General features: G+C 38.0%; 1 protein-coding gene across 2 annotated transcripts in view; it reads right to left on the reverse strand.

Annotated features, from left to right (window-relative positions):
* Nucleotides 1-16057, reverse strand: part of LOC117406505 (interleukin-1 receptor accessory protein-like 1) — a 475103-nt gene that overhangs the window by 12787 nt on the left and 446259 nt on the right. For both annotated transcript variants that reach the window (XM_034010584.3, XM_059029188.1), the window contains exons 8-9: nucleotides 14111-14256; nucleotides 6881-7024 (exon numbers count right to left, since the gene is read on the reverse strand). In XM_034010584.3, coding sequence (XP_033866475.3) covers nucleotides 6881-7024; nucleotides 14111-14256 — 290 coding nt within the window. The remainder of the gene's footprint in view (nucleotides 1-6880; nucleotides 7025-14110; nucleotides 14257-16057) is intronic.

Consider the following 16057-nt stretch of genomic DNA (forward strand, 5'->3'; position numbering starts at 1 on the left):
ACCTGACTCTGTGACATGTATGTTGTAGACTGGAACTGTGGAACTAAGGTATGTATGGTCTGAAGCATCTGACTAAAAAAATAAATGTGTTCTGTGCTTGTACCCACAATCTGTGTGTGGATGCTGCCCATCGTTACAAGTTCAACAAACATGTATAATGCAGGTATTCTGAAATAACTCTGCAATACTTCCTGCATACTCACGCCTCGCTTCTCCTGCACATACATGTGTTGCCTTATTGTTTTGAAGAGAATGTTGAAAGTCACCCACCCGAGCCAGCAAAACAGGACAGTGGGTACTGCTCTACCCCTTCCACACCCCCCAATAACACACACACACACACATCAAAAAAAGCTTGGGCCCCTGCCATTAAAAGAATTCTATAAATATGAATATTCTGAGGTTCCACAGGAAGAAAACGAATAGCAGGGAACCCAGCTTCTGGGAACCAAACTAATTAGAAAACACAGAAGACTGTGCAGCAGCAGCAGATTATCATTTTGACGAATGTAAAATTCTTAAGCGTCCTTTACCTGAAGGAAGGAGTGTTGTTGTATGAGATGAAGAAGAGGCTCTGTCATTATTAAGGGGAATAAACAGTTCAAAAGAGTCAAGAGGGATTTGGACATTTCAATTCTATATATATGGCCCAAAGGTTTGTAGAGATGATTAGAAGTTTTTTTTTTTTCTTTTTTTAAAGCAGAGAATTGCTCAGAGCAAAATATTCGTAAATATTCGTGACAGCCTTGGGTTTAGCTAGATGTCAAGTCCAGTAAGCTTGATAAAGGGATGTCATCCTCAATAGAGTAGCAAGAGAGTGAAGACATATGTCAGAAGGAAGCTGTTGTGGACAATAATCTGAAATGTAACACATAGATATTGTATATTCTTTTTTTTCATTATCCAGGGGTGGTTCACCTAAATCCAAGACAGCACAAATAAGATGTCAGCATTACCATCTCTAAATTGATCCTGACAGATTTCTTAATACAAAGGAAACAATCTGATGTCTTAGACAACCAGCAGAGTATCACAAACATGTCTTCTATTTAGAAGTTTTCTTAACTCTGAAGACTGTGGTGTAGTGTCAACTAGACCAGTGGTTCCCAAGCCCGGTCCTGGGTGACCCCCTGAGCTCTCAGTTACTTAACTAGACACTTAATTGAACTGATAATTTGCTTAATTAGATCTTTTTAATTGATTTCAACTCTTAAACAGTTGCAGATTTCAAGTTAGCTATAGACTACTGTTTAGAGTGAAAAAGGACATAACCAAAGACTGAGATTGGATATGTAATAAAGTAGATGATCTGCTGGGATTGCCAAACAGAAATACTGTGTTACTACTTTTAAAACATGAATTATGAACATTATAAACACTGATTTGGCCATCATTGGCTAGATTTACAATGACATTTAGCACCCAGAATAGAATGTTTGTTTTGTAGAATGACCCTGCTACAGTAGCCACTGTTGGCAGTACATTGATGGTTATACTGAGATGGTACAGTTTGAAGTCCTGTGATGGAGGTCTTCTAAAGACTGGGAAGAGAGTATAAACTGCTGAATTTTGCTTGGACATAGTTATCTCACAGGCAGGTAGTTGTTTTTTTTTCTATTTAAAATCCATGTTGATTTGGTTACAAAGCAAACCAAAAATAAATACATTTTCTTCGTGCAGCCATCTAAATGAATCATCTAGTTGTTAGATAACAGAAATAAATAGAGGTGAAAGGTTGAACTTGGAGGTGGAATAATCTATTTTAGAATTTCAGTCTCCGTTTCAATAAAGGAAGTCTCACAAAGGAATTTTGAGTGTAAAATAAATCCCAGAGCTACCCTCTAATTGCTCATAAAATATAGCTTGAAACAACAACTTTGTCAATTATGCATGGAATTATTTTCCATACTATACTAGATATTTTTCTTCGAGTTCATCCGAAACACTCAATCATATGATATGCAGCTGTGCTAAAACAATTAATAATTGTAGTCATGATTTACACTCTGCATTAATTTTCATTGGAAACACTGCGTATCTTTTCATGTTTCACTAAGGTTGAGTCTCAATAGAAATATGTTAGAAGCTTGTTATGTTTGGCATGTTTGCTATACATTTTAAATTGGAAAGTAGCTCTGTGGGGTTTAGACAGGATATATAAATAAAGAGAGTGAGCGCTCACTTGATCAATAGACTGAATGACAGACCGACATGAATATACAGTACCATATGTAACCCAAACAGTAATTTATATTCTTGGTGCACAGTTTGTTTTTAGTGAGACAATTTGCTGAAATTGCATTTTGCATGTACTGAACTCCTTAAAAATCAATTATGTAACTAGAATTGAATAGGACCCTTGCAGTATTCTATTGGACTTAAACAAAGTGAAAAGAAGCCACATCTCAGGTCTGGAAAACTGCACAGCAGGAGTTCTTCACTGCTGCGTTTGACAGACATTTACAATATCAAGATCTAGGTGCTAAGGATGTTTCTCATTGGAAAAGTTCCCAGACCTCATTCCCAGACAGCAGTGCAGCCATTATCCAAAGTTGCTGATTCTTCAGAGTTTGCTCAGCTGCAGACCTTGACATGTTCTGTATGAAATCTCTTTGACATGCTGTTTGTATATCATATAAAAATGTAAATTTGCACTAATGCTCTTTTCTTCTTGCTAGATTAGGAATGTCAGGTAGGGAGTGAGGATGATCTCTTGTAACCTTGACAACTTTTAGAGCCTGGAAGACCCTCCTCCGTTCTGGGTATACTGCATATTCAACAGCTGTCCTACTTCCTGCAGTTCTTTATTGATTCACATGAGACACTCGTTTGCAGTTGTCACCTAGTTGCCATTGGCAGTGTGTTTCTCTGCTCATTATTTTTGCTGGTGTCTGAGCTTTCTTTGCACAACACAGCTACAGTATAAGGGTGGGAGTGAGGTGCATGCTTTCTTTCTCCCATTGGACACAAATAAGCGTACTGTATTTGTTTTAAAGAGAAACATCTTAATGGAATGTGTTTTTTTAATTGGTAACATATTGACACATTATTAAACCTGAAGACCAGTTATGTGTGTGCAGTCTGTATCAAGAAGATACCTTGAACACTTTGAAAGCTCTGACCTCTCACCCATGTCCCCCTCCTTTCAGAGCTCGTTTATATCTGTCATGGGCACCCCCCCCCATTATAGACCAAATTAATGATATCAAATGAATCTGAGGCGATGAGGAGGGGAAAATCTAAAAATGTTGTCCATTTGATGTGGAATGACCCCTCTGGTAAATGGAAACAGACTGAACATGGCCAACCTTCTGATAAAGTTGAATTTACAGAAGTTTAACCAGTGGTTAAAGTCCAGGGCTTGTAACCAGAAAGTCACCAGTTTAAATCCCACCTCTGCCACTGACTGTCTCAATGTGTGACCCTGAGCAAGTCACTTAACCTCCTTGTGCTCCATCCTGCGGATGAGATGTTAAATCAATGTCCTATTGTACGTGACTCTGCATATAATGCACAGTTCACAGCCTACCTCTGTAAAGCGCTTTGTGATGGTGGTCCACTATGAAAGGCGCTATATAAGGTGTAGGTGGAGCCATTGCTCCACCTACTGAACCTCACCAAGGTTACTATTGCATTTTATACAATTGACACTTGTGGGGGGGATTGTAGCTTTAGAATAGAAATAACAAACGCAATGATTGGAAGAGAAATGCTACTACAGCGCATGGAAGGAGGGATACTTTTTTTAATTAGTTTTTTAAGGCTTGTAAGTGGTCTCTTCAAAACTAAAAGACACCATGGCTGTAACAGTTGGACACAGTAAAAAGTAATACCCTAAACACAGAGAAGAGAAAGTAGCTGTGCAGATCATACAGAGCAGCCTACTGGGATGATTAGTAATCGCTCTGCAACATATTGAAACTGATCCCCCTTAAACAGGGAGCAAATTGAAAAGCTGTTCCCATCTTACACAACACATCCAGGTTTCACAATTAAAGGAGACAAACGTTACTTATCCCTAAACATGAGGCGCAGATATTGGCTTTAATATTTTTATCAGTCCTAAAGCAAACTATTATTCTCAGGCCTCATTTTTGTGTCTGCCCTTCCGCAACACAGTTTCTAATGACTTTCACAGATATGTCTAATACATATTTTCACAAACCATTGAGTGGAGTTAGCTATTTTACAAACGTTTCAGGGCTTAGTTAAAAAAAGATACTATGTGAATGGTAATTTTATTCTCTGAATATTATGCAGGCATGATCTTCAAATGCTTATTTAAGTAGGCCAAACATGGGTTTCAATGGGACTTACATACATCTCAGGTTTCTGTCATTTTTTTAGTTTTCCTAATCTTTAATATAGTCTTTTTTAAAAATGTGAACATATTCTTCGCATACTGGGGTAGGTGTACTAAGATGGGCCAGTTGGAGCGCAAACATACTGAAATTTGCATTTTCGATGCGACACAAAGTGAAAATGTTCCGTCTCCATTTTAATTATTTTAATACTGTTTATATATATGTATATAATGCAAATAAAATATTGTTTTTAACTGAAACTAAATTATTTTAGTGTTTTTTTAAAATTATTATTATTATTATTATTATTATTATTATTATTATTATTATTATTATTATTAAGTTGGCAGCCTAGACAATTAACACAAAATAGATCATGGTGCCGCATTGCCAAGTTATGATACTTACAGGAGGACAGTCAATTCTCGTTAATACAAATTTCAAGGGACTAGCAACGCATTTTACATTATACCACTAATTCGTATTATCACGAGTAGCCTATAAGCTTTACGTGTTAATTTAAATTAGTCAATGGTGCAATTCTAAATTGTGAACACTAACAAACCACCTGCATATTAATAGAATATTTGTGTTTCCTATTCCTGTACAGATGCTCAGTATGAGCTGGAGGGTTTAGCAGCACATATGTGCAGTCTATTGCTCCCTGGTTTTAGGAAAAAATAGGTATTTTGCTGTTCACCTTAAAAATGCACTGAGCACAACTGCCAATGCACGAGAAAAGGCGGACTGGGAAATGCCAGCAACAATGGTGACTGTTTAAAACATGCTTTCAAAAGTTCTTAAAAAATTGATGCAATTGTAAGTGTCGCAAATTGTCTGCAACATTTCTCTTAAATGGGATCTGAATGAAATATTTTACTACACTATTGTGACAGGGTAGATGGATTCCCTGCACTGAAAAAGTCATCTCCCACCAGCAGCTGGGACATGGGAGGCCTGTCCATCAGCAGGTGCTGGCGACTACAGAGTTAACATTCTGTAGGAGTCGGCCTGCTAGGAGGCTGGTGGAGTGGAACGAGGTACACCTGGTTCCAAGCCCAGGTAATCGCGTACGGGGTGGAGCCAAGGTGTACAAAAGGGGCAGCTTCTCCATCGGTCGGGACAGTGCTCCTGGGACCAGAGAGAGCATGCAGGTCAAAGAAAGAAAAGCCTTTAAACTTTCTGTGTGTTTTTGCCATCAGACTAAGCAGTGCTGTTTCCTTGCCTATCGGCTGCCAAGGACTGACCACTCCCGGGATTGTGGGATTTAATGGACCAGGACTGCCAACCAAAATCACACTCCTCTCAGGACCCGTCAAATTGCAAATAGTGTGTTTTGAAGTGACAGTGCGTCTTTTTGTTTTTGCACCGTTTATTGTCTATGGCTATAAACGTGGTTGCACCTTTCCTTTGAAAATCTTTCTGAGGCCTTCCACAAATATAAATTAAAGTCACACATTTTCTGAGATTTACACAATACAATATAAATCTGCAATGCAATACAACTGCACATCAGCTAAGCATAATTTTTCAACTGGTACCTGCTTTAGCCAGCAGTTGTAGAACCAGTACTGTTCTGTATATTTGTCATATTATAAAGTATTTCAAAATGTTATCAAAAATGTTAACATGATTTAAAAATTGCCAGATGTATGTAGCGGTTCATGCCAAAATGTATTTTAAAACACAAATTTAAGTAAACACAGTGTAGGTTACCTAACTCATGGTCTGCTTAGGATTTTAATTTCATAAAAATGGTAAAAATTTAATTTTGGTGAAAATAGCTTGAAAATGTGACCGTTGATTGAACTCTGTGATGAACCACTGTAGCTTGAAATTGGCCAGAACTCTGGTCATCAGGACATGAATGTCTGAGACTCCCGCATTTTCCTTAAACTAATCCGCTTGTGAACAGGTCAGGGTTATTTTTAGGTGACAAACATAGCCTTTTCACAACTGTATTTCATAAATATGTGAGCTACAGTATTAATGGAAATGCCAATGTCCATGCCTGTGTGATCTTGGGTTCAATTTATTTTGATTTACTGAAGATCAATTCTCACTTCTTGGTCTGAGGAACATTCATAACGTACAGAGCCAAAAAGTCTAAATTAATGTTCTTATATCCAATAAAACATGTGTCTTTTGTATTCCAATGTGTTTATAATACAATTGAGAGCAGGATGTTACTGTAAGTACTCAAAAAGTTGAAAGGATTGCATGACGATTTCTTTGTGAAAACACAATATGTATGGCAGCAGAAATGGAAGCCATTAGTGCAAGTGCTTGTCATCATCAGTTATCTTGCAAGCATGTGAAATAAACTCAAGTTTCATGTGTCAAGGTATCAAACCCCTCCGAGCAGCATTTATAGTATCGAGTCAGAAATAACCTTTTGAGTTTAATTCCAGTCAGCCTTTCAGAGACACATGCAAAATGTTTATTGCAAACACTTTGCATATGGGAAAAGTTTTAAAAAGATTGTGTGAGCCTGAATAACAATAATAATACAAATCTGCATCATCAGAAAGGTTTTAGTGTTTTCAGGAGGAGCAATATAACAATTAAACCCTTACCTCCATCAGCTTCATCAGCTCCAAAATGGTTGCGATAAAACAGCATGAGCTCAATCTTATAGCACTTGTAGAGTATCACTAAACAGACAAGTAGCAGCAGGATGGCACCAAGCCCACCAGTAAGTTCAACTGTGTACATCAGCTCTGAAATTAAAGGAAAAAAAAAGATAATGCATCCCTGACTGAAAATGAGCAACACAGCGTTCAATTTAATACATGCAAACAAGCATACTCATTCATTCTAGTGGTGCTCAGCTCGAAAATAATACAGATAATGCAGAAAACCTGCAGGCTGATGGGACTTAACATGAAAGTTAATAGTTGCAACCTTGCTCAGCCTGAAACCCTTGTGTGGTTGTGAAGATTAAAGGTCCATTAAAAGTGATAGTCGGGGGCTCCTGAGTGGCGCATCCAGTAAAGGCGCTCCGCGTGGAGTTCAGGATGTGCCCTATAGCCTGGAGATCACAGGTTCGAATCCAGGCTATGTCACTGCTGACCGTGACCGGGGGTTCCCAGGTGGCAGAACACAATTGGCCGAGCGCCGCCCAGGTAGGGAGGGCTTAGGTAGGCAGGGCAATCCACGGTTCACCACGCACCAGCAACCCCTGTGGCTGATAGGGCAGGTGGATTGGCAGGAACACATTTCGGAGGTCGTCGGGGGGTTGAACCGGGGTTAATAACCGGGATTAATAACAACACAGTTAGCAATTCTAAATTGGGGAGAAAACTGGGTAAAAATCATTGGCTATGACTAAATTAAAAAAAAAAAGAAGTGATAGTCAGTAGTTATATAATATTTGCACAACATATTTTATTCTGAACCATATCATAAACAACATAATTGTTCAACCAGGCGTGCTTTCTGAGCCCCAGGACCTTTCATAACCAACATATGTACTGTAGCTAAGAGCTAGTTCAGAAAAAAATGACCATGCAGTTTCAAAGTTGTTTTCTTTATTCTTGATTATAGCAGTATCACAGGGGTGGTCCGCATTCACGATTGGCTGCATTAAGAACAAGTTAACTATTAAGTAAGTAACAGAAATTTAAACCAGAACCACCCTAAGAACTTTTAAGAAATATTACTAACCGCAGTACATATTTACAGTGTAGTGCGGTAACATTCCAGTGAGGCAGCCTTGTTTGGAAATACATTATTTTTAAGGTCATAAGACAGTTTTAAGATTGAGCTCAATAGCTTTTATATTCATTCAGTTGTTGGCTACAGTACAGGTGAATAGCCTTGAGATTAATTATTTGAGAGTTATAAAATGACGCGGTTGGAAATCAAGTACAATACGTGTGAAATGAGTCCCCGGTTATAAAAAAAGTCAAGATACCAGCTCCTGTCCTGGAACAGTAACACTTCTTGTTTTGAGGTGGGTTTGAGTTCTCGCAATCCCTCTCGACCATGTCTGGCCATGTTTAGCTGTATGTCCAGACACACTTTACAGACTAAGTCAGGTGCTGTAGGGGAGAGACAGCAGGCTATAACCTCAGTGTGTTTAAGTCAGTTTGCGATATGGGAGGGTGATGTTGCAATTGATCTTTTTGATGCTGCCTGTACGTTTCCAGGATGTAAAGAAACACACTGTTTGCATGTTTGAAATGGGTGTCTATAATGATGTTTAGGGAGCGTCCCACAGCGGGACAATTGAAACATTGGTTCAAGCCAACTGGCAAGCCTAGCTGCTGAGTATTGTTCACCCACTGCACTTCTCACTTCTCACTTCGGCAAAGAAATGCCTTCATACTGAGTCTCAGAAGAAGGTTTCCAGTCAATGTGAACCTTTCTTCTGTTGAATTCTGAAGTCAGCAAACAAACTGAAATTTACTTGGAGGAAGTCTGACATTTTTTGTTGATGTGGAGAAAACAATGGCTACCAGTTCAAGATTTAAACATTCTAAAATTCAAAATGGTAGAGACAATGTTGGTGATGAGGCTTAGTTGCAGGGACTTGTTTTTACCCATTGGTTGTCCTGTAATAATGCAATGGCTCAGATCACGCAGTAGCTAACCAGGACGCATACATTTATGAACCCATGTTATTAAAGTGATGTCATTTGGGCCAATATGGCCAAGATTTGTTGATTTGAGTTTCTAGAACTGAATCTACCTTGGGGCATAATTTGAAGCAAATGGAATCTACCCTGGATAGGCCTGACACTGAGACTGAGGTGTACAGTAGAGTCACAGCACAAGCCTACAAATTGAATGACTGCCTAATTATTTGCCTGATGGATTGGACATGTTAAACTGACTATGGGGGGGTGGGGTTGCATCCTCACTCCAGAAAGATCCTGCCCTGCATCTCTGTCAGTTCAAACATGAAGCAGCACGCAGTCCTGTTTATCCTCAAAGCTTACAGCATACAAAACTCTCCACAATAGATCAGTTAAGACTTGATGGGTTTCCGTCAGTCTCATAAGATTAAACTGAAGAGGACCATTTTTCTTTGCCTGTGTCTAAATGAAAGTACTTGTGGAAGATTAAGACAAATTATCTATAAACACTAGAAACTGCATCCCACTTATGTGCCAATATATTTGACAAAGTTCCTCGCCAATTCACGATTTATCATCTTTCTAAGCAGTGCTGATTTATGTTTAGATGTGCCACATCATCACAATTTGTCAGCTTTGACATTTTGATTCGAGTGTGTTACGGCTCTGCCATGCACCGCAGGGGAGAAGGAAGTGATGGATTGGATTCATTGTCACAAAGCTCAATGCCAGCATACAGGTAATCCAAACAAATGCAGCCAAATCTATCTGCTTGACAACGGCCGTCTCCTCGGTGATGTCACTTTATCTCATTGTGGCAGCAGCAGATAAGGCATCTCTGTCTTCTGTCTCTCTCAGGCATTATCATTATTTTGCTGAAGTGAGAATACGTAACTGCTTTGTACCTTAGAATCTTAAAAAAAACACAGCCACTCCCGATTGCACTGTTTCAACATTTACATCCTAGGCATAAACAACTGCTGAAATCATTTGAATCCGTTGATACATGTTACTAGTTTTTGAGGAGGAGGTAGTTTCTTCTAGTGACCAATACTCCTGCTCAGCTCTCAAAAGTGCCATGGAACCTTTATATCAATATAATGTGGTATACATAATAATACTGACGAACGAGCAAGGCCTGTTACCTTTAGCCATGCTTTAAATATTCACCATGTAATTGATTTGTTTGCATATCACATTTAAAGTTGTTGTACCCATGTAACACTTCCACTCCAATCAACCCAAAATGATTTTCTTTCCATAAAAAAGTCAGACTTTCATTTTTATCCCTGTAATTGTCTAACCTATAAGGCACAGTTTAACAAATACATACAACAAATTCCCATATTCCAGATCTCCACACAAATGCATGTAAGAGATTTCTATACCAATTATCCCCAAACAACTATATTTAGCTAGAAACAGACATAACTACCAAAGAGGCCTTTCTTTTCTTAATGATTGCATACCTGAAAGCACACATTTTACTTAAATCTAATTTAAATACCTTGCTTTTGTGATTTAAATACACCATAAGAGATTTGTTTTTTTTTCTCTGACATTTGTGTATTCATTACATTGGATCTTCTAAAATAGCATTCCTCCTCAAGTCAAGCTTGGAAATCTTTACCTTAACCCTTTGCGGTCCTATATTGCAATTATTCCTATCTGGTCAAAAAAATGCAAAAAACAGGGTTTCTAGTCGTTTTTTCTTCGGAAAAAGCTGAGAAAACCATTCAATGGCCAAGTGGGAGCGACAGGAGCTGAGACAAGCCGAATAAAAAAAAAAAAGCGTATCTCATGAATAGTCATACTTGCCCCTGGCATCAGATAACAGCGGCCATAAGGAAACAAGTTGGCTGTTACTAAATCAGTGCAGAGAATATCACAGACATTTGCAGAGCTTTTTTAAGATGTTATAGTAATAAAATAATGACTTGGATCGCATTATTGAGGAGTTTGCTGATAAAACGAGTGATCAGGAGATGATTGATCGGTATGTACGACTATTATTATTATTATTATTATTATTATTTATTTCTTAGCATATGTGAAAGCTATAGCGAACAAAAGGGTGGGGCGGGGCTGGAGATGCCTAGTGAGTGCTTCGTTGATATGCAGGGCCTTTTAAACCCGTTTGACTGTGGAAAAAAATACTTTTAAACAGCGCATCTAAAATTAACTGCGCGTGTGAAAATAAATTGGACCTGACGCGCCTGACACACACTTAATAAATGGACTGCAAAGGGTTAAAGCAATAAGCAACTGGGGTAGCATACCAGTGTACTGTAGCATAACCACACAAGTCATATTTTCCCTGTTAATGGCAGGGAAACATTTGTACATCCAGGGGAACTCATTTGCCACTTGAACAGGTGATGCAGCCAGTTGAGGTGGTAACTCTTGATGACATCAGTGGGCTAATAAGTACGGTTTTGCTTTTAGAACTGTTTCTGCAACGACCTGCAAAAGCAAAAATGGTTTTGGAAGCTGAATGGTCTCTGATACCTGCCTGTCCCTAGTCCGTCCAAGCTGTAACAGGTGCAGGAGCTGGCCTCAGCATGCTAACAGCAATGACCACCAGGCTGCTGACTGTATGTGTGAGCAATTTACATAAAGTGGTGCCCTAGGAACTGGACAAGGATCTTTTGACTTCACCTTGTCAGTTTTAACTATGTGGAGTCGCTGCCAACAGTAATAACATAAATTATAATACAAAGAATAATTATCAGAGGATTTTCAGAGGTCTCAAAACAACATGGAGGAGTGCATGCAAGAAAAGAGCATTGCAATCATTTTATTACAGGCCATTAACGGTTATTCTTTTGGTAGCACAATTACTTCTGTCAGAGAAAACATGCTGATTGCTGCTGCAAAAGCAGAATGGTTTCTTAATAAATTGCTTCAGTTTCGAAACCAGACCTTTTTACAAGTGTTATCACCTAAGGTCGAATTTTGTTTCCCCTAATCATGATAATTTAACCACTGAGTGCTGTTTCTGATTTGACTAATTAAAACAAAGTGCTTTTTCCTCTTTAAAACTGTGGTATGGGTGGAGGCAGTTTAGACTGCGGCAATTTTGTGTCTAATCATAATGTAATTATCAGGTAGGCTCCAGGCTTGAATCTAGAATCTGCACCTGGCTATAATAACTCAAGCACTTGTCTCAATGGCGCTGTGTATGTCCAATGTTTTGTAATTATGAATTATAGACTGGATTAAAAAGTAATTTACTAGGTTATTTTATACAGCAGCCTGGAAAGGCATCATATTAAATTTTAATCGCATGCCACTTGTCGTCTTAACAGCGCACCCTTAATTTTGATACAATGGGCTCACACATGGAGAAGTCTATTTTCATTATCTTTTAAATTATTTCAGTGGGACAATCCGATGCAGGAAATACTGCAGTGTCGGCTGTCCTTAATTCAAACCTCACTAGTTCAGAACTAACCTACAATGCATGCTGATAACAGCTGCAGAAAGCAAGCTCAATATGGAATGAGTGTGTGGAGCATTTACAGCCGTCACTGTATGTATCTAAAATGTGACTTTTTTTTTTATTACTCTTTTTATTGAACACATTTTGAAAAATCGATTAACAATCAGGAAAGCATTAATCCACTTCTTGGTGTGGGTTTGATCAATTGCAAGCCTTACAGTGAAAACAACTCATTACTTCTGTTATGAAGCAACATGACCCAGTTCTTTGCAGTCATTAATATTGCATCATAAATCCATAAAATAAACATTACATCAAAAATATATGGTGGCCTCTGTTGCTTAGCGCAGGACGAACTGCTTTTTTAAATGTTTAAATTCCAGAGGCCAGAATAATCTCTCGTTTATTCCAGAATATGCTGCTTGGAGTAAATCCTTTCGTATACTAAATTAAATGGGAAAGGGCTGCCTTCAAAGCAGTCTCAAAAGATGAAAGTTTAAATGAGAATAATTTATTATGCAAATGAATGCCAACACTTAGTGTTTTTCAGAGAGCACTCCTTGTTAAAGGTAGCCACAAAAACACACTTCTGCAATTTGGATAGAGGACTGGGAAAATGTAATATTACACAGAGTGATAAGATAATAAGAATTAAAAACACAAACATGTTGAAAATGATAGAGACAACCAGAATGAGTACTTGCAGATGTAGCCACCAGAGGCAATTCCTTATCTGACAGAATTCTGATGTCATATGTGAAGGTTTTTCAACAGAACAAAGGATTTTGAGTGCAGTCTTAAACATTATAAAAAACAAATGCATGGTTGCAGAATTCCTGAAAAGGAAACTGAGTTTCTGTCATTAACAGGGACATGTTATCAGTGTAACTACAGTGGAAAGACTTCATTTAAAGGAATCTGGCAGACACTGGGCATGTGTGCTTAGTTAATAATACTAAGTAACAATGCTTGAAACACAATTCATTTTACTGTTTGTCCTGCAGCACTGAGTGAATACATGTTAAATCTTTTTATCGTGGATATGCCTGTAGTTGGTGTGGTGGATGTTAAAGCCATGATTGATTCACCTATGGGGGACTCAATTGCATAAGCAGTGTGGAGTAGTGGTTAGGGCTCTGGACTCTTGACCAGAAGGTCGTGGGTTCAATCCCAGGTGGGGGCCACTGCTGCTGTACCCTTGAGCAAGGTACTTTACCTAGATTGCTCCAGTAAAAAAAAAAAACTGTATAAATGGGTAATTGTATGTAAAAATAATGTGATATCTTGTAACAATTGTAAGTCGCCCTGGATAAGGGTGTCTGCTAAGAAACAAGTAATAATAATAAACAGGTTCAGACAAAGATTATTAGTTATATTCTTGGTAATGATTCATAGCAATGACCACTGGGCTGCTGGCCATTTTGGCATGTATATGTATGTAAGCATTCATTTTGACTAATGAGTAATTTATATAAATTAATATATAAAATTATATTAGACCACCCATGCCTGCAGGTACAAGTTACGTAAAAAAGACTATTTATATACGCTATATCACTATTTATATTATATCAGTGTTTGACTGGTCTGGCAAATGTGTAGTATGACTTGTAAACTGTTTATTTTAAATTCCTCGTCCACTGGGAAATCAGATGTGACCACTATTGTACCTTGCCTAACTTATTCGCAACACAAGCCTAAAGAAGACCCCTACTTTGCTAATAAAGTCTGTAGACTGCATTCAATGTTTACTGTTGGTTTTTGGTAAGTAGATTGATATTTACCTCTTTTGTGTAAAAGAATACTGGCATGCCGCCTTCCATTCCCATTTTCCACATAACATGAATAATTCCCAAGATCCCCTTCTTCCACAGAATCGATAATGAAGGAAATGGAAATTTCTTGCTCCCCAAGGTGCTCTCTAAGAACTCTGGAAAGAAAAAAAAAGATAGTAGTTTGTTTACATTTCCAAAAGATGCTTTCAGTTGCAGGGACACAGCCCCCTTTGTAAGCTGTTTGTCAATTTGTCATTCTGGAAACCAAGTAACAATCCTGCTATGACTGCAGCAGTAGAAGGTCACACATGTCATCTTCAAGCTCTGTTACAGCTAGGAGGCCAAACATAAAGCCCCCTGAGTTTGCTGTTCTGATATCAAAGAAGATTGAATCATTAATTACTTATGTTATTGACAAATGCTTACTATCCCAAGAGGCTTATTCTCAAAGTGTTCAATTCTGTCTGTACATTTGCTTCTATTTTATGAAAGAGGAACACCAAATAAACGACGTGATTAAGATTAAAAACCTTGGTTTAACTACTCGGTTGTTTGGTTCTAGTTTTGTAAAATGAATAGTTGCACCTTTTAATTTAAGACTGGGATAGATGTCTTGAAGAATAAGGTACCAATATCTAGGAGGCTTCCTCCATAATAGGCACTGCAGGATGTTTAACCCTTGTATTTACATGACTGACACCAACAGTGTGCAAGATTAAAAACAAAATGTGTAAACATAAAATATCAAATAATGATAAAGCAATTAAAATGAGTAACCAGACAGAATCACACTTCATACTATAACAAACCCATATTGTATAAGACAGCAGGGGTGTACAAATCATGTTATTGACTTTTGAATACTTCAGACAAATCTCGTTTGTGTTTAATAGAATATAGATGCTACCATGGAAACCAAGTAGCAGTGGAAAATTATTCTCAATAAAATGAATGAAAATTCACAGCTGGGAATTTACTGCAGAAATATGAATAGGAACACCAGTTATTTTGAGTATTTGTAATATTTGTTCTACATTTCTTGTTTTTGTTTTTGTATTATTAAAAAAACGAAATACCTTGTTAAACAGAACTTCAGACACACACACTACAACATTGTCTTTTTCTGTTCATGAATTACATTTGAAGCATTGGATTCCCTATTGTAACTTTGGGTTGCTAAAGGAAACAATATTACCTGTTCGAATCGCAGAAGCATTATGGCAACGCTTAACTAATTGAACAGGTGGCGCCCTATCCTGGAGGTGATATCTGGGATTGATCTTCAAGTTTTTTTCCATTTACTCCACTGATGGCCATGGCCTTGAGCAGTGAATGAACACATAAGTAAAACCGTTACCTTTCAGGGAGCCAGGTTCACAATAGTTAACTCACATTCCTCTTACAAGGCCAATTTTCCTTACAGTACTGATCTATTATACTAAAGCTGGTGCCAGTTGGCACCAGGTCAGCTCACTGGATTTGCCCAAATGGATGGATTATCCACCAAGCATAATGAAAGCCTAGACTTTGAGAGTGCTTGAATATTCTTGTTAGGACCGCTGTAAACAAGAAGCTCCTCAGTTCTTATATCAAAGCAATCCAAAGCTTAAATGAATACAGAATGCTGTCGCTTACAACTTTTAGCCCCTGGTTTAAATGTCTTGGGCTCTGTTGGCTGGTTCAAATCTAATTATGTTACACTCTTTGGCAGGAAACCAGGATTTAACCTCTAAGTAAGTTTTGCATTGACAAAGAAGAAAAAAAAAATCAATGTTTTTGCTTACTGATTGGGGATGACATTTTTTAGCTGTTCTAGCCAAGGTGAAGAAACAGAGACCACATATTCAACAAACTGATCCAGACCTACATGTCTTGCCTTAGGAAAAGGATTCTTAAATTAATCTTTGTGTGAAAAGTGAAAACCGCAGTAACAATAGCTGGCATGCAGCCTTTGTT

This window comes from Acipenser ruthenus, chromosome 8, assembly GCF_902713425.1.
Source record: "Acipenser ruthenus chromosome 8, fAciRut3.2 maternal haplotype, whole genome shotgun sequence".
In the NCBI taxonomy this organism is placed as follows: domain Eukaryota; kingdom Metazoa; phylum Chordata; class Actinopteri; order Acipenseriformes; family Acipenseridae; genus Acipenser; species Acipenser ruthenus.